General features: G+C 45.9%; 2 protein-coding genes across 2 annotated transcripts; both read right to left on the reverse strand.

The window, feature by feature from the left end:
* Window positions 1–1,306: 1,306 nt before the first annotated feature.
* Window positions 1,307–2,191, reverse strand: LOC142007692 (olfactory receptor 51G2-like). The gene has a single exon (XM_074984377.1). It carries the CDS (start codon window positions 2,189–2,191, stop codon window positions 1,307–1,309), a length of 885 nt encoding a protein of 294 aa, XP_074840478.1.
* Window positions 2,192–24,297: 22,106 nt separating this feature from the next.
* Window positions 24,298–25,233, reverse strand: LOC142007694 (olfactory receptor 51G2-like). Its single transcript, XM_074984378.1, has one exon. The coding sequence runs from the start codon at window positions 25,231–25,233 to the stop codon at window positions 24,298–24,300; it is 936 nt and encodes a 311-aa protein (XP_074840479.1).
* Between the last annotated feature and the right edge of the window lie 575 nt (window positions 25,234–25,808).

Consider the following 25,808-nt stretch of genomic DNA (forward strand, 5'->3'; position numbering starts at 1 on the left):
CTCGTTTCTGGGGAACCCGAGCGTGGTTGGTTACAACATTGTTTGAGCATTTCACATTAGACTCAATACAGATGTTTTGGAATTTTTTTAGGGACACCAGTAGAACACTGTTAATCAACAGAGCAAAGAACCGTTCTACACCTTTAAGTACTTTAATATGACCTGCGAATCAATTTTCATACTTAGTTGATTTTTTAGGGCACGAGGGCTTTCCAGCTGCAACTCACTCCCCAGGGAAAGCAGAGTCTCTGCCACACCTCCAAGTGCCTGTAGCTCCCCAGGCAGTTTTTCACATGGACGAACTCTAGCTTCCAGCCTGTAGACAGGGTGCAGCCTCTGATAATAAGGAGAAGCAAGGGGTGATGTCTTCAGTAAAGAAAGGCAGCAGAGAGAGGAGGATGGTGAGGAGAAAAGCAGAGGGTGGGGCCTCCAAGCAGAAGAAGAGTAGCAAAGGTGGGGCCACAGAGGAGACAAAGTTCCTGCATCTGTCCCACTTTTGCCTCTTGAGAAGATGGTCACCCTAGAATGAACAGGCTGGGCTGGGATAGCAGCCGGGATGGGACTCTGTACACAAGTTAAGGGTCGTTTCCCTGGGAGTGGGACGAATGGATTGGTTTGGAAGGGAATCTAGAGTCGAATTTCTTCCCAATGTTCCAGTGTGTCAGACCCTCACTCAGACAGACAGCTGTGCTCTGCCTAAGTACAGAGGAGAGGGGCTGCCTGAATGGCTTCTCCTGGGACTCCTGTGTTTATCATGGTTCTCAAATGACTCAGTCACAAGCAGCTGGCTGAGGACATAGGAGAAAGGTGGGTGTCAGGGTCCCTTGAACAGCCCCCATCCAAAGCTGGTACAGGCTCACAATGGGTCAAGACTGGGACTGCAGAACAGCTCTGTAGATATTTCCACATGCCTTGGATGTTTAATCAGAGGCAGAACAATGAGAGGACAGGTGTTGTGGGAAACAGCAATTACATCTCTTCTCTTTATTGACTGGGTCAACAGAAAATCTAGTGAGGTAGCAATCAATGAGATTGCTCCTTAAGGGAGAACATCCCACTTCTGCCTCACTCTCTGAGAACACAGTCACTTTATAAATGCTGCTGCCTGCTTTGGTCTCCTCTCCCCAGCGCATGGTTGTTCCTCACCAGCCCCTCTCACATGGATACAGGTCTTAGTCACTGTCAGCCCCCAAAGTGACATCACTAGCTCTTCAGTCTCAGACATAAGGTTCCAGGATGCTATAGATGTCTCGTGTTATTCACGGTCTACTTCACCAGTGCTACAGCCAGGCAATTAGGCGAGCCTTCACTTGAAAAACACCCTGATGATCCTTGCACGGAGGTGTTTGCTTTTTATGCTGTACACGATTGGGTTCATCAGGGGTGGTACAAGCATGTAGATGTAGCTCAGGAGAATCTGACCCAACTGAGAAGAGCTGTTCTCAAATCTGTGTAGCACAGAAAGGACGATCTCTGGTGTGTAGAAGAGCAGGATGGCACAGAGGTGGGAGATGCAAGTGTTCAGGGCCTTCAGACTCTCTGTGAGGGATGCAACACTCAGAACTGTTTTGAAGATCATCACGTAGGAGAGGAAGATCAAACCAAAATCCAAAATGATTGTTACAAATTTAACAGACAAAGCATAGAGACTGTTGGCTGTTGTAATATCCAAACACGCCAGCTTCATGACATCCGGAAACAGGCAGTAGGAATGGAAGAGGACATTGGAATGACAGTATTGGAAGCGTTTCAAGAGAAAGGGATGTGGAAACATTAAGGACACAGATTTTACCACAAGCACAAGTCCCATCTTGACTATTCTAGCTGGAGTTAAGATGGAAGCATATCTCAGTGGGTCACGAATTGCAACAAAACGGTCAAAGGCCATCAACAAGAGCATGGAGGATTCAATTAATGAGAGTGAGTGGATGAAATATACCTGGGCAAAACAGGCATTGAGACTGATTTCCTTAGAGTTAAACAAATATACACCCAATATTGTCGGCATGGTGGATATCATTAATCCAAGGTCTGTGATGGCCAACATGAAAAGGAGAATGTACATGGGCTCATGGAGGCTTGGATCTGTTTTTATAATGAAGAGAATAATGGAATTTCCTACTATTGAAATAACATAGATGCAGCAGAAGGCGATGGAGATCCAGACATAGATGTGTTCCTGCCCAGGCATCCCGGAAAAAAGGAACACTGAAAATTGGAATTTGGTCTCATTGACAGCTGACATAATGTACTGGGCAGGTCTGGCGAGTTTTGACCTTTACTCCCTGAAAGGAAAAAGAATAGTAGAGTAGGTGGTATTTAACAAGGCATCTTTCTTCTCTCAATGCAAGTTTAGAGACTCTCAGGAATGATCATCAAAAACACCATCTTAGATTACACCATGGATAGATGGAAGGTCCTTTCATAGACTGGTAACTGGTCAAAAAATTGGAAACAAAGAGTAGGAAAAAAAAATTTCCTAATGGTGTTCCCCTAGGGCCCATACTGGGATAAACCTATTTAATCGACTTATAAATGATCTGAAGAATGGGGTAAACCATGAGGAAGCAAAATTTGCAGATGATACTAACCTGATCAAGATATTTAAAACCAAAGCAGACTGTGAAGAGCTTCAAAAAAGATCTCACCAAACTAAGTGGGTGCACAACAAAATGACAAATAAAATGTAATGTTCATTAATGTAAAGTGATTCACACTGGAAAAAAATAAATCCAAACTATACGTACAAAAGCCTGGAATGCCTGCCGTATGAAGAGAGATTAAATGAATGGGATTTTTCAGCTGAGAAAAGAGGATCCTAAGTGACTTATGATATATATATATATATATATATATATATATATATATATATTTCATATATATATATATATATGAAATCATCACAGGCACAGAAAAAGTGAGTAAGGTAAAGAACTAACAAAAGGAAGTTTTTCTACTTGAAACACATGGTAGGCCTGTGGAACTCATTGCCAGAGGATGTGAAGACCAGGAATATAGCAGGGTTTAAAAAAGAACTAAATACGGATCCATCAGTGGCTATTATCCAGGATGGGTAGGAATGGTGTCCATAGCCTCTGTTTGCAGTGGCTGGACATGAATGACAGCAGAGGGATCACTCTATAATTACCTTTTCTGTTCACTCTCTCTTGGGCATCTGTCATTGGCTATTGTCAGAAGACGGGATACTGGACTAGGTGGACCTTTGTTCTGAATCAGTGTGGCAGGTTTTTATGTTCCTGATGGTAAAATAGGCATTGTCAGACTGAATCAGAATGGCCATTTTGGGCACGTGTGTTCTCCTTGTTCAACTTGTTGTGTGTACCTGGTGTGTTCTCCTGTGTTCAACTTGTTCATCAATGATCTAGAAAATGAGGTAAGCAGTGAGGTGGCAAAGTTTGCAGATGACACCAAGTTGTTCAGGACAGTCAAAAGCAAAAGGGATTGTGAAGAACTACAAGGAGATCTCAGCAAACTGAGTGATTGGGCAGCAAAATGGCAAATGAAATTTAATGTGGGTAAGTGTAAGGTAATGCATGTTGGAAAAAATAACCCAAATTACACGTACTACATGATGGGGTCAAATTTAGCTACGACAGATCAGGAAAGGGATCTTGGAGTTATAGTGGATAGTTCTCTGAAGACATCCACGCAGTGTGCAGCGGCAGTTAGTAAGGCAAATAGGATGTTAGGAATTATTAAAAAAGGGATCGATAATAAGACAAAAGATATCATACTTCCCCTATATAAAACTATGGTACGCCCACATCTCGAGTACTGCGTGCAGATGTGGTCTCCTCACCTCAAAAAAGATATATTGGCATTAGAAAAGGTTCAGAAAAGGGCGACTAAGATGATTAGGGGCTTGGAAAGGGTCCCATATGGGGAGAGGCTAGAGAGACTGGGACTTTTCAGTTTGGAAAAGAGGCGATTGAGGGGCGATATGATAGAGGTATATAAAATCATGAATGGTGTGGAGAAAGTGAATATAGAAAAATTATTTACCTTTTCCCATAATACAAGAACTAGGGGACACCAAATGAAATTGATGGGTAGTAGGTTCAAAACTAATAAAAGGAAATTTTTCTTCACACAGCGCACAGTCAACCTGTGGAACTCCTTGCCCGAGGAGGCTGTGAAGGCCAGGACTCTATTAGGGTTTAAAAAAGAGCTTGATAAATTTTTGCAGGTCAGGTCCATAAATGGCTATTAGCCAGGGATAAAGTATGGTGCCCTAGCCTTCATAACAAGGGCAGGAGATGGATGGCAGGAGATAAATCACTTGTCTTCTGTTCTCCTTCTCTGGGGCACCTGGCATTGGCCACCGTCGGCAGATGGGATGCTGGGCTTGATGGACCTTTGGTCTGACCCAGTATGGCCATTCTTATGTTCTTATGTTCTTATGTTCTTATGTTCTCCAGAGTTAGTCCAGAACAGTTTATTCTGGAGATATAAGCCCAAAATTAGCTATGCCAGAATAACGCATCCTCGCTACAGGGAAGCTCCGAAATAAACAAAACTTGTTCCAAAAGAGTGTGTCCACACACAAAATAGCTTCTTTCAGATTAGAGCCCCTGGAACCACTGCTTTCAGGGGTTATAATCTGAAACAACATAGTAGTATTATGTTGAAACAAAATATTCCAGAATAATTTATTTTAAAATAGCTCCTATTCTCTGTCTACACCACCCCAATGAAATTAATGGGCAGCAGGTTTAAAACAAATAAAAGGACGTTCTTCTTCACACAGTACACAGTCAACCTGTGGAACTCCTTTAATAACAGGGTATGAAAAAGTAACAGAGATAGCCGGGATAGTCTGTATTCTATCAAAACCAAAGGGCAGTCCAGTAGCACTTTAAAGACTAACAAAATAATTTATTAGGTGGTATATAACTGGAAATGGTTTTGGGTAGTCATTGAGTCCAGTCCCCTGTTCTCTTGGCAGAACCAAGCACCATCCCTGACAGATTTTTTTTTAATTAAAAAAGTCTATTTGCCCCAGACCTGTAAATGGCCTCCTCTAGGACTGAGCTCACAACCTGGGTTTAGCAGGCCAATGCACAAACCACTAGTCTTTAAAGGGTATAAAAAGAGCTAGATAAAATCACAAAGGTTAGGTCCATCAATGGCTATTAGACAGGAAGGGTAAGGAATGGTGCCCATAGCCTCTGTTTGTCAGAGACTGGAGACCGATGGCAGGAGAGAGATTATTACCTGTTTGGTTCGTTCCCTCCAGGGTATCTGGCATTGCCTACTGGCAGCAGAAAGGATACTGGGCTGGATGGACCTTTGGTCTGACCCAGTATGGCTGTTCTTATACTCCAAAATCTCTGTTTCTGAATAGGCACTATTCCTCTTAAAAAGAGGCTTACCAAACTTGAAACAAACCATACGCTACTTTGAAATTATTTCAACATAGCAGTTGCATTGTACAGATAGTCACAGTGTTATTTCAGAATAGGGGCCATTATTCCAAAATAATGTTGCTGGTCAGACACATCCTTCCAGATTCTACAAAAGAAGATGAATGAGCCCTACAATTGGCAGCTACAATATAACCTGCTCCCAGGGAAAATATAGTTCTAAAGATACATATGTTGGTATCAGTCAGAGAATCACAAAATCACAGGGCTGGCAGGGACCTCAGGAGGTCATGTACTCCAGCCCCCTGCTTCAAGCAGGATCAACCCCCACTAAGTCATCCCAGCCAGGATGACCTTGTCCAGCCGGGACTTAAAAACCTCAAGGGATGGAGAATCCACAACCTCTCTAGGCAATGCATTCCAATGCTTCACCACCTGCCTGGTGAAGTAGTTTTTTCTAATCTCTAACCTACACCTCTCCCTCTTCAACTTCAGACCCTTACTCCTTCATCTGCCACCTGACACCACTGAGAACAGTTTCTCACCCTCCTTTTTAGAGCTCTCCTTCAGGAAGTTGAAGGCTGCTATTAAATCACCTCTAAGTCTTCTCTTCTGTAAACTAAACGAGCCCAAATCCCTCAGCCTATCCTCATAGGTACTGTGCTCCAGACCCTTAATAATTTTTGTTGCCCTTTGCTGAACTTGCTCAAGCAAATCCACATCCTTTTTATACTGGGGGGCCCAAAACTGGACACGATATTCCAGATGTGGCCTCACCAGTGCCGAATAAAGAGGAATAATTACTTCTCTAGATCTGCTCGAAATGCTCCTCCTAATGCACCCCAGTATGCTGTTAGCCTACTTGGCTACAAGGGCACACTGTTTACTCATAGCCAGCCTTTCATCCACCATAACCCCTAGGTCCCTTTCCATCATACTGCTGCTGACCCAGTCGGTCCCCAGCCTGCGACAATGCTTGGGATTCTTCCGCCCCAGGTGCAGGACTCTACACTTCTCCTTATTGAACCGCATCAGATTTCTTTTGGCCCAGTCCTCCAATTTATCCAGGTCCCTCTGGATTCTCTCTCTACCCTCCAATGAATCTACCTCTCCCCCTAGTTTTCCATCATCCACAAACTTGCTGAGGGTGCAACCCAGTCCCTCATCCGGGCCATTAATAAAGATGTTGAATAACACCGGCCCCAGAACCGAGCCTTGCAGCACTCTGCTTGAAACAGACCGCCCTCCAGGTATTGAGCCATTGACCACTACCTGTTGTGCCTGACCATCAAGCCAGCTTTCCATCCATCTTATAGTCCAAAGATCCAATCCATATTTCTTTAACTTATGGACAAGAATGTTGTGGGAGACCGTATCAGAAGCCTTGCTGAAGTCAAGGTATATCACATCCACTGACTTCCCCATGTCCACAGAGCTTGTTACCTCGTCATAGAAGCTGATCAGATTGGTGAGGCAGGACTTGTCCCTGGTGAATCTGTGTTGCCTACTTTTCATCACTTTCCCATCTTCCAAGTGCTCCAAAATGGATTCCTTGAGGATTCCCTCCATTATTTTCCCAGGATTGAGGTAAGGCTGATGGGTCTATACTTCCCTGGGTTGTCCTTCTTTCCTTTTTTTAAAGATGGGCACTATGTTTGCCTTCTTCCAGTCATCCAGTATCTCCCCCGATCTCCAAGAGTCTTCAAGGATAATGGCCAAAGGTTCAGCAATGACCTCTGCCAATTTCCTCAGTACCCTGGGGTGCATTAAATCCAGACCTATGGACCTGTGCACATCTAGTTTTTCTAGCTAGCTCAGAACTTGTTCCTTCCCCACAGATGGCTTCCCTCCACCTTCCCATACTGCATTGTCTTGGACTGTCATGTGGAACTTGACTCTTTCTGTGAAGACTGAGGCAAAAAAAGCATTGAGTACTTCAGCTTTTCCTGCATCATCTGTCACTAGGTTTAACCACATTCTCCACACCCCACTGCCTTGTGGGTTATCCTGGGAAGGAGAAAGGCTAAGGGAGTAAACCCTGACAGAAAATTCGGAGTGGAGTCCGAAGGCGGTTCGGTGTCAACTTCTGGCACTGTCCCGGCAACTCCTGCAGCTGAGCTGGTACCAGACGTGGATGTTATCCTCTCCTTTGGACTATATCAGTAAAGCCGAGAGCGGGACACTGGTGTCTGGGCAGCCCAGAGTCTCCATAATAAGTGCCCAGGCTCGCACCTGGAGAGGTACTCCGGCATTGCTGAACAGCGTTGCATCAACACGGGAGGCAACAGATACTGGTTTTAAGCTCTTGCTCGATTGGCGTAGAGAACGAGTGCCAGGGGTTGCCTTTGACGGTGGGAGAGATCCTTGCATCTCACTGAACAGTCACCGCCCGCCTCAAGCTGGACTGCCCCCAGCCAATAGGGTACTGTCCCGCCACAGTTCACCTGCCTCGCTGGGTGAGTGAGGCTTAAGGTTCCTGAACCTGACAAGTGACTGAAATTTGGGCACCAGGCAAACCAATAAGAAAATCAACAAGAAATGAGAAACATCAACAATTTAAGCTTGCTTGCTGGAATGTGCGGACCATGCTGACCGGCTTGACTGAAGATCTTCAGGCCATCAGTGACACCCGAAAGACCGCTGTCATCAACGAGGAACTGAAAAGGCTCTGAGCTGATATCGCTGCACTGCAAGAGACACGACTCGCAGATTCGGGATCTCGAAAGGAAAAGGACAACACCTTTTTCTGGCCGGGTAAAGCCCAGGAAGAATCCAGACAGCATGGTGTTGGCTTTGCTGTCAGAAACACCCTTCTACAAATGGTGGAATTGGTCATGGCGGGATCAGAAAGACTTCCTCGGATCACGCTTCAAACTTGCGCCGGTCCCGTCCACCTGATCAGCGTTTATGCTCCAACCCTGTACGCCACACCAGAAGTAAAAGACAAGTTCTATGATGTGCTTAGTGCTGCTGTAGTGCAAATACCTGCTCGTGAACAACTGTACATCTTGGGTGACTTCAATGCAAGAGTTGGAGCTCATTGGGTCTCATGGCCTTCCTGCTTAGGACACTTTGGTGTGGGAAAAATGAATGACAATGGACAGCCTCTCCTTGAACTGTGCACGTACCACAATCTGTGCATCACAAATGCATTCTTCCAAATGAAGCCACAGCACAGAGTGTTGTGGAGACACCCACGCTTGAAACACTGGCATCAACTAGACGTGGTCATCACTAGGCGTAACAACCTCAAAAATGTCCTTCTGACACGCAGCTATCATAGTGCTGACTGTGATACAGATCACTCGCTAGTTTGCTCCAAGCTCAAGCTGAGACCCAATAAAATGTATCACTCTAAACCTGCTGGAAGGCCCCGCATTGACGCCAGAAAGACGGCAAACTCAGAGAAAGCTGAAAAGTTCAGAGAGACCCTCCAGGAAAATCTGCGCAGCGGCCCTGGGGGTGCCTATGTGACATCCAAATGGCAACATCTGAGGGATACAGTTTACAACAGGGCCTTGTCGGTGTTTGGAAGAAGAGCTAGAAACGTGAATGACTGGTTCGAAACTAACTCCGATGAGATGATTCCAGTCATTGAAAAGAAGCGCACTGCATCCTGGAGTACAAACGCTCACCGAGCCAGAGTACCCAGCAAGCACTTAGAGCAGCCAGAAGAACAGTACAGCAGACAGCCAGGCTCTGTGCCAACAGCCACTGGCTCCAGCTATGCAGCAGTATCCAGACCTGTGCTGACTTTGGTAATCTCAGAGGAATGTACGAGGGTATGAAGAAGGCATTAGGACCCACCCAGAACAAGATGGCACCTCTGAAATCCAAATCTGGTCAAGTCATTGCTGACAAAGCCAAACAGATGCAGTGCTGGGCTGAGCACTACTCCGAGCTGTACTCATACGACAACATTGTGATTGACGCAGCCCTCAATGCCGTCGAGCTCCTATCAGTAATGGACGAACTGGATCAAGAACCGACTGTGGATGAACTGAAGAGAGCCATCGACAGCATTGCAGCAGGAAAGGCCCCTGGCCAGGATGGTATACCACCAGAGGTAACCAAGTGTGCTGCGGACACACTCCTGGAACCCCTGTGCTGGAAAGAGGGTGAGGTTCCACAGGATATGCGTGACACTAACATTGTAACATTGAATAAGAACAAAGGAGACAGAAGCTACTGGAACAACTACCGTGGAATCTCCCTCTTAAGCGTCACTGGTAAACTGTTCGCTCGTGTCATCCTTGGCAGACTCCAGAAGATTGCTGAGAGGGTGTACCCCGAATCACAGTGCAGATTCCGCACAGAGAGGTCTACCGTTGACATGGCAGCTACAGAGAAGTGCAGGGAGCAGAGAATGCCACTCTACATAGCCTTCATCAACCTGACCAAGGCCTTTGACTTGGTAAGCAGGGATGGTCTGTTCAAACTGCTCCACAAGATAGGCTGTCCTGCACGGTTACTCAAGATGATCCAGTCGTTCCACGAAGACACGAGAGGAACCATCCAATATGACGGCGCATTATTGGATGCTTTCAGAATCGGGAGCGGCGTCAAACAAGGATGTGTGCTTGCTCTGACATCGTTTGGGATCTTCTTCGCACTCCTCCTGAAGCATGCCTTTGGATCTTCAACAGAGGGCATCTTGCTGCGCACAAGATCTGATGGGAAACTGTTTAACCTTGCAAGGCTGAAAGCTAAGTCTAAGGTGCAGGAAGTCCTCATCAGAGACATGCTGTTCACAGACGATGCTGCTGTAGTGTCCCACACAGAAGGCCAGCTTCAAAAACTGCTGGATCAGTTCTCCAAAGCGTGCAAGGACTTTGGGCTTACCATCAGCCTAAAGAAGACAAACGTACTTGGTTAGGATGTTGCTGAATCCCCATCAATCAGCATTGACAACTATACGTTAGAGGTCGTCCACAAGTTCGTTTACCTTGGGTCCACCATCACTGACACCCTGTCGCTGGACACTGAGCAAAATAGAGCAATTGGAAAAGTGGCCACAACTCTGTCCAGACTCAGCAAGAGAGTGTGGAATAACAACAAGCTGTACACGCACACCAAAATGCAAGTCTATAGAGCTTGCACCCTCAGCACCCTCCTTTATGGCAACGAGACTTGGACCCTGTATGCCCGCCAGGAAAAGAGGCTGAACGTCTTCCACTTGCGCTGCCTCAGGCGCATCCTTGGAATATCATGGAAGGACAGAGTGACCAACACCACGGTCCTAGAGCAAGCTGGAATCCCAACTATGCACACCCTCCTCAGGCAGCATTGGATCCGCTGGTTTGGCCACGTCCACAGGGTGAATGATGGAAGGATTCCAAAAGACATCCTGTATGGTGAGCTAGCCTCTGGCAAAAGACCTCCCAGCCGCCCCCAGTTGTGCTACAAAGATGTCTGCAAGAGAGACCTCAGAGAGGTAGACATCGAGCTGGACAACTGGGAAGAACTAGCAGACGACCACAGCAGATGGAGGCAGGGCCTTCAGAAGGGCGAGATGAAGATCACACAGCTAGCAGAGGAGAAGCGAGAGCAGAGAAAGCACATTAAGGACTTGCCAGACACCCACCACATCTGCAAGAGATGCAGCAAGGACTGTCACTCTCGTGTGAGCCTTCATAGTCACAGTAGACGCTGTAAATGAAGTCCTCAATTGAAACTATAAAGGGCGCGATCCATAGTCTATGCAGACTGAAGGATGCCTACTACTGCTACTGTCACTAGGTTACCTCCCTCATCCAGCAATGGGCCCACGCCTTCTCTGATAACCTGTTTATTGTTCACATGCCTGTAAGAACCCTTTTTGTTACTCTTCACATCCCTTGCCAGCTGCAGTTCCAATGGTAATGATTACTGCCTGGCATTTTCCATCCGTATGTTTATACCATTTTTCCATTTCTCACTATGCAGTGGGATGGTTTGTTCCTGTGCCTTCAGTAACACTTCTTTAAAATACTGCCAGGTCTCTTCAACTCTTTTCCCCTTCATCGTCGTTTCCCAAGAGATCCTGCTGATCTGTTCTCTCAGGGAGTCAAAGTCTGCTTTTCTGAAATGAAGGGTCTGTATGTCACTCTCCCCCTTTCCTACTTTTGTCCGCATCATGAAATCTATGATCTCATGGTCGCTGCAGCCCAGGTTCCCTCCCACTTCTATTTCTCCTATTAGTTCTTCCCTGTTTGTGAGCAGCAGTTCAAGTTGAGCACGACCCCTGGTCGGTCCCTTCAGCACTTGTTCCAAGAAGTTTTCCCCAACATTCTCCAAAAACTTCCGGATTTTCTGTGTGCTGAGGTATTGGTCTCCCAGATTTAGAAATTTAGAGAACTTCTAAATATTTTCTTAAATTATCCTCACCATTTTAATTGGATTTTCTGGTAAGCCATGCAAGCATCCTGTCCATCTTTGAAACTGACTAAGACCTGTCCCCATTGACATCTTGTGGCTGGGATTTACCCATTCTACTTGAGCACTGTATGATATTTTAATTGTGACTTTCCCACAGACAACATTTCTGGCCGTCCAACTCTGAGTATGACCCATGATTTCACAATAAACACATGAAATCGCATGGGAGAAAGGGTGATTTATCTGTCCTGCATTAAGCCTATATATACATTATCAAAACAAAAAACAGTCAAGTAGCACTTTAAAGACTAGCAAAATAGTTTATTAGGTGAGCTTTCGTGGGACAGACACACTTCTTCCCATGAAAGCTCACCTAATAAACTATTTTGCTAGTCTTTAAAGTGCTACTTGACTGTTTTTGTTTTGATAGCGTATAGACTAGCACGGCTTACTCTCTGTTACTATATATACATGTTACTCATTGACACATTACATATTTATTTCATTGTCTCTACTCCACATTTGCATGTATAAACTCCATCCGACCTGGGATCTATCAACCTTTCCTGAAAAATTGTTATATTGTATCCCCAAGAATCTCTCCAAGCATCTCTGAAGCACCTTACCTGGTCAGTGTTGCCTGCACCCCAAGATACCGCTCAACCTACAGGTTCCTCTTCTTCTTTGTAGCACCTGCATCCTCTACCCATGCAAGTGTTTGTGGTGTCTGGAATGTTTCATTCTAATGCATATATTTACCTAGCTCAGCTGCAGACAGGACAGATTCAGAGATGGGTAAATACTGCTGCAAGTTTTGTTGTTTTTTTTTTCAGCAATGCTCGTGTAAGTAGCAAAGAGCTTCAATTATACAGAAATATTATTACATCCTCTTTTCCTGCACCTCTGCTCTGCTCTTTGCTGGAGCACAGACCAGACCTTTTCACTCAGGACTTCTTGGAAACCCTGCACAAGTATTGTCAAGGGATTGTGTTCATAACCCTCAGTGTAAGTATTAGAAACATTTTATGGTCAGTTACCAGAGGAAAGAATCATACAGATGTTAACCGAATCAACAATTTATAGTAGAAATAACAATTTCAAACAGGATGTGGAGAACTTCTGGAATATTTTGTCAGCAAAAGCCATTGAGCAGGAAAGTTACAACTCCACTTCCAAGTAGAAATTCCAAATGTTTTGCTGCAGGATCTCAACACACAGTCTTAGTCAAGGGGATGGCCAGAGTTTACACGGTCTCTTCAGTCACAGAGGATGTGGCCCATTATCAGTCGCTAATGTGGGGTGTGAACATCAAGAGCAGACAAACTGCTTCCACTCTTGATGTTCACATCTCCACATTAACAGCTGACAATGAGCCGCATCCCCCCTGACTTCACTGACTTGATTGCTCCTCTCTTGATATTCACAACTCCACATTAACTGATGATAATGGGCCACATCCAGCCCGACTGAATAGACCTTGTCAGCTCTGGCCTCCCCTTTACTGAGACCCCCTCTTTAAATCTCCCTCCAAAATCTCCCCCTACCTCATGCATCTGATGAAGCAGGTCTTTGTCCACGAAAGCTGATGCTCCAAAATATCTGTTTGTTTATAAGGTGCCACAGGACTTCTTGTTGTTTTTGAAGATACAGACTAACACAACGACCTCTCTGATAAAAACTTCATTGATCCTCTGTCCCTGAGTTAATAGCTGACTGGTTTTCTCAGACTGTGATATGTCAGTCTGTAGCCTCCATCCATGGTTGTTAAGAGGCATTCAAATATACATTCTCTGAGAGCTAACCCTTCAGTTCATAGTGACTCCAGGGCTGGTTATTCAGGCAGGATGAGAGTAGCAAGGAGTGGATTTCAAAGTAAACGGCAAGAATATTCATGGAAATGGAAATTCTCTCCATGTGAGAGAAGAGCCCATTTCCCTTTCTCTATGTCTCTCTCTGTCAGACCACATATGACCTGTCCTAAGGCTCAGATTAAAATGTATTTTGATTCAAGAAATCTGGCTGGTCACTGTTCTCACTGCTACTTACAGACTCTTGAAGGAAAGATCTTCAGATTCTGAACCCCACTTGGGAGGATTGTGTCGTTCTACCCCATAAGGTAGCAGAGTATGAGTCCTGACATGGGGCATTCACAGCCCAGACAGAGGCACAGATGCCAATACCCCTGTAATGATGATGGGTACCTGTAACAGAACAGCTAGAACTCTCAGCCAGAAAGGCAACAGAAATATGCCCTATTGGACCTGTTATCACAAAGCAACACAACTCTGAATTCCTGTCTTCACCACTGAGCCGGAGAATAAAGCCTTCCAAAATGCATTTGCTGATTACATTTCCAGGAGCAAATAAACCTGAGGTGATTTGGGGATTAGTCTCCGAAATTCTATGGAGTGACCTGTCACTCAGCCCCTGGCAAGATCAAGCTCAGAGCAAGCACATGGCACTTCTAGAAAGGGGACTCCTCAAGAAATTCTGAGTCGGGGAATCAGAGTCTAACTCTCCAGACTGGCTTTGAATGTCAGACTTCTAAGCAATCGGAACAGCCCTCTGCAGAGCATGAGCAGATGTACCTGAGGGGTTCCCAAGTAATATACCACTGTCTGTCCTCCAGCCCTGTCACTGGGTCACCTCGACAGCCCAGCTGTATCCTCTGCCACTGCACAGAACATCTGGCAGCCTTTGTCCTGCACTTTCCTTCTAAAGATCCTGCAACCTGCAAATGGCCCCATTCCTGCTAGAAAGCAAGCCACTAACATCAGACATATTCACCCTCAAGCAGAACAAGTCACTGGAGAGGTTTCACAGGGAGCAAGCAGTATCTGGTCAGATAGAGAGGCAATTTCTTTTATGAAGCATGTTGACACATTCTCTTGGGGGCCACTTTGCTATCAGGAAACCTCAGCTGTTTGGCTTTTTGTGCATCTGCTTTAATCCCTTCAGGGCCAATGTGAAAGGTAGGAATCCAAATCACATGGGATGAGGGCCGATGCTAAACAACTGGACTGCATTGCCAGCCCTCCTGCTGGTTCCTTTTCTGGTTTCTGGGTTTGTGAGCAGTGTTCTAGTGGTTCCAGTCAGACCCTGGGCTTCCTTCAGAGTGGTCAGGAGGTCACCATGAAGCTGTCACGGATGTGATCTTTCTGAAATGATCTTAATAATAATAAGAATAAGAACAATCATTTATAAGAAAGCAGATTTCACCCCTATGGTCCCTTTTTCTTTCATTACAATTCCAGCATGCAGGGGAGATTTCACAAGGGATATTTCACAAGGTTCTGTAAATGAAAATTTCCCTTGGATTATGCCATGAGGGAAGGTCCTTTCCCTTCTTTTTTTCTTGAGTTATAAAAGGGGGAGCCCAGGATCCAAGGATCTCCAAAGTTAGTCACAGATCTCAGGGATCTACTAATAGCTAGGGCCCACACAGCCACAGTTTCTGGCCTTCACTAGTCTTCTAGGACCCTCTTCAGCTCCCTGCGAGCACAGGTTCATCAAAGCTGTGCTGCCGGGGCCTTTCCCACTAGCCACAGCCCGCAGGATGTGCTGAAGGGGCATTGTACAAAGGGGCTGCACAGGATTGAGAGGGCTGTTAGAGTCACTGATGGACACCGTAACACAGCCTAAGACTGGTCAGGAGTTTTCAACCTTTCCTTACCAAGAGTACAGCCATAGACTCCATCAGCCCAACAGTCATTTATGTTATGAGCTAGAGGCAGGTGGAAAACCTCCCATTTCTCCTGGGAATCCAAGCAGCTGTATATGGGCAGCATCCTGGAAGCTAAAATTTCAGAGGAAAAATGGTCTAATTGAGATCAAAACCCAACACTCAAAAGTGCATGAAAATGAGAATTTTTAGCTCGTGGTATAATTGTGTGTATCTGGGGTGGGGACCCCTTATTTCCAGCCCAGCGCCAGCTCAAACCGTGACTCTCTCTCTCGTGCTACAGAACTACAACACTAGGTGGCATCACTAGCCCTCCATCAGCTTCCCACTATGAGGCACTAGTGTGGGTAATCATATTTCCCCAAGGAAAAAGAGGAGTGCCCACCCCCATCCTCCTCTACTCCCCTTGGACCTGGACAAGGATGTTGCCCGTCACTAGAACCCTGTCAGGCTTCATGCTGGCATGTCCACTTGTTCCCTCAGAACATTCATTTGATCCCCACATCCCCAGCTTGTTGAGAGAAATGGCAATTTCTCCCATTTGGTTTTGCCATCTGGCCAAGTCTGCCAGAGCAAACTGGACAAATCTCCCCTTTGAAAGAAAAAAAAAAGTCAGGTTGGCTGGCAGAGGGCTTTGAACATGGAATTCCCTGCCAAAACAGGATGTAGGTCATCCTACAAAGGATGTTGGGCAAGATGGCAACAATAGGTGTACAACAGAGGAAATCCCTGGGAAAGACTTTTCTGTCATTGTCTATCCATGAAAAGAACAATTTAATATGAATGGCCATATGGATTTAGACCTTGGTCCATCTAGCCCAGTGTCCCGCCTTCAGGCAGTAAAGGAATAAGGGAATGAACAGTAAAGGGAGTTATGAAAGGACTGCAAGAGCAAACACCTTCCTTCATCCTCTTCCGTTTTCTCAGTCAGTTGTTTACAGACACCCAGTGAACTTGGCTTATAGTCACAGATGAACCCCTCTTCCATGAACTTATTGTGATGGATTGGGTCACAGGGTTCCCCTTGAGACTGTCACTTGATAGGCTGACTATACCAGTGACCATGCTCGCCTGTCCTCTCGGGTGACCCATCAGCTTGTACTGCTGAGGCAGAAGCTCTGGACTCTTCCAGCAAAGACAAACAATTGTTGCAAAGGCCCACAACAGAGTAACACAGACACTGAGAGCAGCTCAGTTCTGAGGATGTTCAGAGGGAATTGGCACAGCACCCAAGTGCAGAGCCCCAATATGAGAAGCATTTCCAGAAGATCTAGAGAAGTTATTATTCCCCTATATACGTCACTAGTGAAGTCTCATCTGGAGTACTGCATCCAGTTCTGGGCCCACCCATGTAGAAAGGATGTGGATGCATTGGAGTGGGTTCAGTGGAGGGCAATGAAAATAATGAGGGGACTGGAGCACATCACCTATGAGGAGAGACTGAGGAACCTGGGCTCATTTAGTTTGCAGAACAGAAGAGTGAGTAGGGCTATTTGATAGCATCCTTCAACTTCCTGAAGTGGGGGTTCTAAAGAGGATGGAGAGAGGCTGTTCTCTGTAGTGATTGAGAGCAGAACAAGGAGCAGTGGTCTGAAGTTACAGTGGGAGAGCTGTAGGTGGGTATTAGGAAACACTTTTTCACCAGGAGGGTGGTGAAGGGCTAGAATGTGTTACCTAGAGAGGTAGTGGAACCTCCTTCCCTAGAGGTTTGTAAGTCCTGGTTTGACAAACTCCTGGCTGGGATGATTTATTTAGGGTTGATCCTGCTATAGGCAAAAGACTGGACTAGATGACCTCCTAAGATCCCTTTCAGCCATAGGAATATATACTTCTCTAACAGGACTAAACCCAAGGTAACTCCATTGTTTTCTGCATAACAGTTTTGTACAAATGAATCGTGGAATCATAGAATTCTTGGGCTGGAAGGGACCTCAGGAGGTCATCTAGTCCAGCCCGCTGCCTAAGCAGGATCAAACCCAACTTAAATCATCCCAGCAAGGATTATGACTGAAGGAAGCTCATCAGGTGTTTGCCCCGTTTACCAATAAGAGCGTAGGTGCTGCCCTCTCCAAGGTAAAAATGATGTACACAAGGATTAATGGTAAACAAGAAATTTCTCTAAAAATAAAAGTAGGATTTAAGTGATTGCAAGTGATAACAACCAGATCAAAGTAAATTATTAAGTCAAAATGAAACAAAACATGTCAAAATATCATAGTCTAAGAAGCTTGTTACCTGACACTTTTTACCCTGACCTTTGATTTAGTTTTCTTTTCCCACAAGTTAGGCAGCTTCCTAGTCTGAGTTTGATCCTTTCCCCCTCCAGCCTCACATGTTTCCAAAGTTTATAATAGTACTATGCAGAGTGTCTTGGTGTCTCCCATCTGCCAACTTCCCCATTGTCTGGTTCCCTGCCTATAAATATATTTTGACCAGACAGGAATCCTTTGTTTTCATCTTTAGCCCTTCCAGAGGCCTCTCCCACAACCACCACACCCCTGCAAAATTACCACATTCCACATGGGTTCCTGAATCAGGTGACCTGGCAACATGTTTTTTGTAGAAAAAACAGTAGTCCAAGCTTATGGGAAAAAGAAGACTATTCACAGGACACTCTCCTCACGGGGAGGGATAGTTCAGTGGTTGGAGAATTGGCCTGCTAAACCTGGGATTGTAAACTCAGTCCTTGAGAGGTTTACTTAGGGGTCTGAGGCAAATAGATTAAAATAAATAAAGGGATAGTGCTTGGTCCTGCCAGTGGGGCAGAAGACTAGATTTGACGACCTCTGAGATCCCTTCCAGTTCTATGATATGTGTATTTCCATGTATTGGGCCATTAAGTTGGTATAATTACCTTATGTTAATTTCAAAGGTTTAATAACTTTGGCTATATCTATGCTAGAATATTTTGAAGACAAATTTGGGGTTTTGTCAACAAAACTCATTGAGCAGTTACACACAAAATGTGTTTTTCCAACAGAAACTGTCAACCAAATTAAAAACATGTAGACACTCCGGGGGGGCCCTTTTGTCAACAGAGCATGTTAAAAGATCAATCCACTTTTATGTGTAGACATGATCTGTTAACAGAAGTTTTGTCGGAACGTCTCTTCTGAAAGCAACTCCTGTAGACAGATGCTTCTAATGTAGACACAGCCCATGAGCTTACATTAAAAAAAAGCTATTGTATTCTCCCAGGAAAGGGACTAAAGGGTCTAAAGACTCTTGGGTGCTCATCCTTTTGGTCTCATATGTTCTTGGATGCTGCTACAGAAAGTTGCAAGCCATAAGAAATGAGATCCTGCATATCCCAGTGCCCCTTTAATGGTCACTGACTCAATATGTCATAGCTGATTTTGGACTATAATCATGGACTAAATTCTTAAAGATTTTTTTTCAATTGTAAGAACACCATAGCCATGTCTACACGTGCACGCTACTTCAAAGTAGCGGCACTAACTTCGAAATAGCGCCCGTCACGGCTACAAGCGCCGGGCGCTATTTCGAAGTTAACTTCGACGTTAGGCGGCGAGACGTTGAAGTCGCTAACCCCATGAGGGGATAGGAATAGCGCCCTACTTCGACGTTCAACGTCGAATTAGGGACCGTGTAGTCGTTGCGCGTCCCGCAACTTCGAAATAGCGGGGTCCGCCATGGCGACCATCAGCTGAGGGGTTGAGAGACACTCTCTCTCGAGCCCCTGCGGGGCTCTATGGTCACTGTGGGCAGCAGCCCTTAGCCCAGGGCTTCTGGCTGCTGCTGCGGCAGCTAGGGATCCATGCTGCAGGCACAGGGTCTGCAACCAGTTGTCAGCTCTGTGTACCTTGTGTTGTTTAGTGCAACTGTGTCTGGGAGGGGCCCTTTAAGAGAGCGGCTTGCTGTTGAGTCCGCCCTGTGACCCTGTCTGCAGCTGTGCCTGGCACCCTTATTTCGATGTGTGCTACTTTGGCATGTAGACGTTCCCTCGCAGCACCTATTTTGATGTGGTGCCGCGCAACGTCGAAGTTGAACATCGACGTTGTCAGCCCTGGAGGACGTGTAGAAGTTATTCATCGAAATAGCCTATTTCGATGTAGGCTTCACGTGTAGACGTAGCCCATACCTATTATGTAACTGAACATCGAGAATTTAATTCATGGTTATATGTTTTTGTTCTTGTAAGCCATGCTATTTCTTTTCCTATTTTAAGCAAATATTCATTTAGATATGAAGAACTGTCTAGATTCATGTATTTGTGATAAGGTCTGAAATACTGATTGACCTGGATGGCAATGTATTGACTCCTTTGGGACTGGTAGAACTTTGACTGGCTGGGTTGTCTGGATGATGGTCAGAGACTGGGTACTTCAAGGGAACTGCCTGATTGAGCAGTAAGATTATTCAGGCTTGGTTAATACTGGAATGATCATCAGCTTTGGGAACTGGCTATTCCATTTCTTGCAGTCTACCCTGCTTGAGTGACCTCAGCTGGCTTCCCTGGGACCCTGTGTATCACAGCAAGAGACTCCACATGAGCCTTTGGAGTGACACAAATCAGCTAATGTGACCCAGAGCATGTAAGTTTGGCAAAGACATCCTGGGTCCATGAGCCCAGGTCCTGCTACGGCAGATGACCCCAGCATGTCATGCAGTGCATAAGCCCATTTAATTATTGTGGGAAAAAGTTCTCCTGTGACAGCTAGCTGGAATGGGGAGTGACTTCATGAGGAAACTCTATTTACCTGAGCACTCCTGCTCTTTCTCATTATCCAGCAGATAGGTGCAGTGTTGTTTAATGTGACGAGGTCTGGCTGAGTGTTTGGCAGCAGATCACCGCAGCACTGAAAGCAGCCGATGGTGACATGTTTTTACCCAGGTTATTGTTTTTATTTTTGTTTGGAATACCTGTTTTACTGGTGTTACCTCCAAAGGCCAGGTGTGCTAGAGATTTTTTTGTAGTGTAGAAACATGTTTTGACACTTTCATGTGAGACCGCATACAGCTATTTTGATGTTTTTAGGGAGACCAATTGAACATACTTTATTATCACAGCAAGGAGCCATTGCACAGCATTATGTGTTTTTATATGATCTGTGGATTAATGTTCTTACATATTTGATTTTTTAGGATGTGAGGGCTTTTGACTATTACTGTCTTTGCATGGATGGGAATGTTTTCAAGACCCAGCTCTCTCCCCAGGGTAGTCAGAGCCTCAGAGTGGTTGACGCTCCCAGGCAGCTTTTCATGTGGCCTAGCTCTGGCTCCTGGCCTGTCACAGGGTGGAGTCTCTGCTAAGGAGGAGAAGGAGGAGATAAGGTCTTCTTTAAAGGGATTTGACAGAGAGTAGGGCCTTGCAGGAAGGGGAGGAGAAGAACGTGGGGCCTCTAAGCAGCCAAAGAGTGGCACAGGTGTAGTCACAGAGAAGACAAAGCTCCTGCAGGTGTCCCACTTTTGCTTTCTGAGCAGACGGTCATCCTAAACCAGGTGTTGGTCACCTGCAACTCCGGAGCCGCATGTGGCTCTTTGAGGAGTCATTTGTGACTCCAGATGCTGCCTCCCCTGTGGCTCCAGATGCTGGAATTAGAGTTACTATACTCCATTTTTTCTTGGACATGTCCCCTTTTTCATCCATTAAATCTCTGTCCAGCCATGGGTTTACAAGATCTAAAAGTGTCCAGGATTTTGGTCTGCCACTGCCAAATCTTTCTGCAGCCCTGGAACTTTTCCATGGTCTGGTTGCTCAATTTACAGTAGCTCCCTCTAGTCAGCTGGGAACAAAGTCAGAAAAGGAATGGGCAGGAGTGGAGCAGTGGTAGCAGATAGTAGGAGGCTTCTCCCCTCCCTTTCTGTTTAGGGAAATGAGGTCTACGGGGGCGGGTTCAGGCCTGGAGCTGAGCTCCTCTGGGCAGCAGTTTGTTTGCAGCCCAGCTGCTGGGCCAGCCAGCCCAGGCATTGCCGCTCACTGGCATGATAAACACGCTCCTTGGGCGGGAGGGTTCAGGCTGGGAGCTCAGCCCATGCAGGGAGAGTGCTTGAAGACCAGCTGTGAATGGAGCCAGCCAACCTAGGATTGGGGAGAAGCAGCTCCTAGGGAGGCTGCGTTGCTACAGTTACCACATAGCTCTGCCTTGGCCTGATTGCTGTACAGTTACTGTCAGGGTTTTGAACACTGTGCTTGAATTGATTAGTGCTGAGATTTTCCCAGGCTATGGACTCAGCGGAGCAGGAGAGAAGGAACACAGTGTTCAACCTGGATTTCAAAAGGGTGCTCACATACACCTGGGGCTATTTCCTTCTTAAACTACTTCTCTAGCTCTGCAATGACCTAAAGCTCAGGGCCTGCCCACCAATGGTGGACTTTTAGGTTCCATGGACTGTAGGTCCCAGCAACAAGGATGCTTCAAGAGCAAATTTGCCATAGCTGCTATTGCGGATCAACCAGATAAGTTTGGGTTCACTCTCCCAATATCCCTGTGAGACAGGAATTATTATTAAGCCTGTTTCACAGATGGGGCAACTAAAGCAGAGAGAGAGAGAGAGCCAGGCCTCACAAGTGCTGCAAACTTGTGTCTGAAAAATGGGTCTCTGCTGACTCTGTTTTGCTCCCACTGTGCTCTGAAAACCATTCATTCTTGGTGTGTCATATATGGACTTCTGCTTAAGCTGAACCAATGAAATGCTGGAAAAAGAATTCATCTCTAGATGCATCGGCTTCTGCTCTAAGCACTAGGCAAAGTACTCTCGTCCCAATACAATATTGCAGGGTTACAATATAAAAAAAGAGGACACCCCTGAGTGTATCTGTATCAGTATTTAACAACTCACGTAGTAATATGTTTTAGTATATATAGTATATTAACATAACGTGAGTTTGTCAATACTGATTGATACACATACACTCGCTCACGGGGGTGTCCTCTTTGCTGAAAGGGCAAATATGGTAACCCTGCTAGAATGACCCTGCCCTGCACGCCCCTTTGGGGAGGCATGACATTTTGGGAGGAAAGCACAGCGCCATTGGCCTTCCCCAGCCTAGCCCCCGCCGTGTGGTACTCTTTGAACCCCCAGCTTCCCCATAGCTTGGGAGGTACCAATCTGGCAGATGATGGTGATGATGAATCTGGCAGCAGCAGTGGCTCTGGGGGAGGAGAAATCTCCATGGAGTCAGTGCAGGTGGAGTCTGGGGAAGGGGCACTCAGCAGGGTTCTGGCTGCCAGGCCCAGGTGCTGCAGTGCATAGCAGAGCCGGCTGGGTGGGACAGGCAGATACCAGGGCAGGAAGTGGGTGGGCGGAGGCCAGGGCTGTGTGATGTCCCTTACAGCGCTGGTGAGTGGGGGTGCCCTCTTGGGGGAAGGGGGAGCAGAGGTTCTGAGCCAGAGTGAGCAACAGCAGGAAAATGTAGGGGAAGTTTGCTCCTCAGGCAGATGAGGTTCTGCCTGTTGTGTGTGTTCTTTTTTCTCTTTTTCACTCTGGCGCATATTAAGCACTGGTTGTTAGCAATACTCCCTCTCATCTTTTCCGTCAGGGAGCAGATGTGTTTCCATCCATGTGCAGAATAAACTTTTTTTTCTGTTCATTGACATGTGAACACGCGCCACCAGGAGAAACTCAGATCCCGCTGGACTCATCAGCTGGGCAGCCTTTGAATCTCTCTTGAGCAGCTGCACAAACACACAGCTAACAAAACGGGTGCACATGGGGTGGGGTGCACCCCCACAGGGGGTATTAAATTTCATAATTCACAGTGCAATCAGCTTCCCCCCCATGGGTTCTGATGGAAGCCTTCCTTGCTCCCACCATTGTCAAGGGAGTGTGGAGCATAACTTACTGAAGATTACCTCTCGCTTCTGGGGCACTGGACCAGCTAGGGGGAAAGGGGATGTGCTAAATGCAGGGAAAAAAGTGGGGCCCAACAGCAAACGTTTGTGCCACCTGCTATCTCGTATGCTCCTAAGTTAACCCCTTGGATCCCCAACTAATTTCTGGTACTCATTGCCACCAGGTAGGGCTGATCTTGGTGCTTGCTAGGGCTCAGGCCAAGGTGACATATTGCCATGGAGCACATTACAAATCATCACATGTGCACTTTTCTTAAAAGAGAGCAGAAAAAAAGTCTGGCTGGACGTTACTTATTGAGGACCATCTCATATTCACGTGCACTGAGGCTCTTGAAGCATTGATTTTGTAACCGAATTTGAAAAAAAACCAATGGCTCTTCTCACTATGTTGTTTGCAGACCCCTGGTCTGGACTGAACGGACTGGGCTGGAATAGAAGCTGGCTGCTCCTCTGCACAGGAGTTAAGGTGTTAATCATGTCTCTGAAATGGGTCAGTCACACGCACCTGGCTGAGGGTGTAGGGGAAACATGGCTGTGTTCGTACCCCTTTAACAGCCCCTGCCCACAGCCCTCACGCAGCAGCCCTTGTGAATCACACGGCACCCAGTGTGCTCACAATGGGTCAAGATTATGACTGCAGAACAGCACTGCAGATATTGTCACATGCCTGGAATATTTATTCAGAGACAGCACTGCAAAAGGCCAGGTATCATGGGAAACACCAATCACATCCTTGTCTTCATTGACTGTATCAACAGAAAACCTGAGGCGGGAGCAGCCACTGATACTATGTCTTATCAGCCAACATCCCACTGGTCCCTTATGCTCCAAAAACACAGCCAGTTCATAAATGCTGCTGCATTTCCTGGTCTCCTGCCTGCAGTGCATCGTCCTCTCTCACCAGCCCCTCTCACCTGGATTGGGTCTCAGTCTCTGCCAGTCCTCAGTGGAGATCACAATCTATTTCATCTTAGAGGTAAGGATTCAGAATGTGTCAGTGGCTTGCGCTCTTCGTGGCCTGTGTCACCAGAGCTACAGCCATGCGATGAGGGATCCTTCACTTGTAAAACACCCTGATGATCCTCAAACGAAAGTGTTTGCTTTTCACGCTGTACACAATGGGATTCATCAGGGGTGGTACCAACACATAGATGTAGCCCAGGACAATCTGAGGAAAGTGAGAAGAGCTATTCCCAAATCTGTGTAGCATAGACAGGCTTATCTCTGGTATATAGAAGAGCAGGACGGCGCAGAGATGGGAGACGCAGGTGTTCAGGGCCCTGAGGCTCTCTGTGCGGGATGTGACACTCAGCACTGTTTTGAGGATCATCACATAGGAAAGGAAGATCAAAGTGATGTCCAAAAACACCGTTATGAATTTGAGAGACAAGCCATAGATGCTGTTCACTGTGATGTCCCCACAAGCCAGCTTCATAACATCCTGGTACAGGCAATATGAATGGGAAAGTACATTGGTGCGACAGTATTGGAAGCGTTTCAAGAGAAAAGGATATGGAAACATTAGGGACACAGATTTTACCACAACCACAAGCGCTGCCTTAGTTATTCTGACCGGTGTTAAGATGGAAGTATATCTCAGTGGGTCACGAATTGCAACAAAACGGTCAAAGGCCATCAACAAGAGCGTGGCAGATTCAGTTAATGAAAATGAGTGCATTAAATAAACCTGGGCAAAACAGGCACTGAGACTGATCTCCCTAGATTTAAACAAATATACGCCCAGTATTGTCGGCATGGTGGATAGCAATAAACCGAGGTCTGTGATGGCCAACATGGAAAGGAGAATGTACATGGGCTCATGGAGGCTTTGGTCAGTTTTTATAATGAAGAGGATGACTGAATTTCCAATTATCGCAATCACATACACGAAGCAGAAGAGGATAGAGATCCAGAATTGGCCATCTTCCTGCCCAGGTATCCCCGTGAAAAGGAACACTGCAAATTGGAATTTGGTGTCATTGAGAAATGACATAATGTGCTTCGCAGGTCTGAAGAGTTTTGACCTTTCCTCCCTGAAAGGAAACAGAACAGGAGAATAGATGATATTTAGCAAGACACCTTTCTTCTCTCACTGGAAGTTTAGAGATTCCCAGTAACTCAGGAAAGATCGTAAAATCACAGACTTTTATATACACCATCAGTAGGAAGATAGGCACTGCCTGACTGCATCAGACTTTTTGTTCACTAGCTCGATCACCAGCGGCCAGTTCTGAATTCTACAGAAGGTGGAATAAGCCTTACAATGGAAAGCTATAATATAACCTGCTCTCAGGGAAAGCATAATTCATACGATATAATTTGTGGTGTAAATCAGGAAAGTTCAGAGACTTATAATTCTTTTCTTACCTAATACTCACTTTGTAATTGGATCTGGTAAACCATGTGAACATCCAGTCCATCTTTGAAACCTGCTAAGCTCTGATGTCTTGTGTCTGGGAGTTACACAACCTACTTGATCACTGAATGATTTTTTAATTGTCAGCTTCCCACAGACAACTTTTCTGTCCCATTACTTCTGGGTGTGGCCCATTATTTCAAAACAAACAC

Source organism: Carettochelys insculpta, chromosome 1 (genome assembly GCF_033958435.1).
Source record: "Carettochelys insculpta isolate YL-2023 chromosome 1, ASM3395843v1, whole genome shotgun sequence".
Lineage (NCBI taxonomy): Eukaryota > Metazoa > Chordata > Testudines > Carettochelyidae > Carettochelys > Carettochelys insculpta.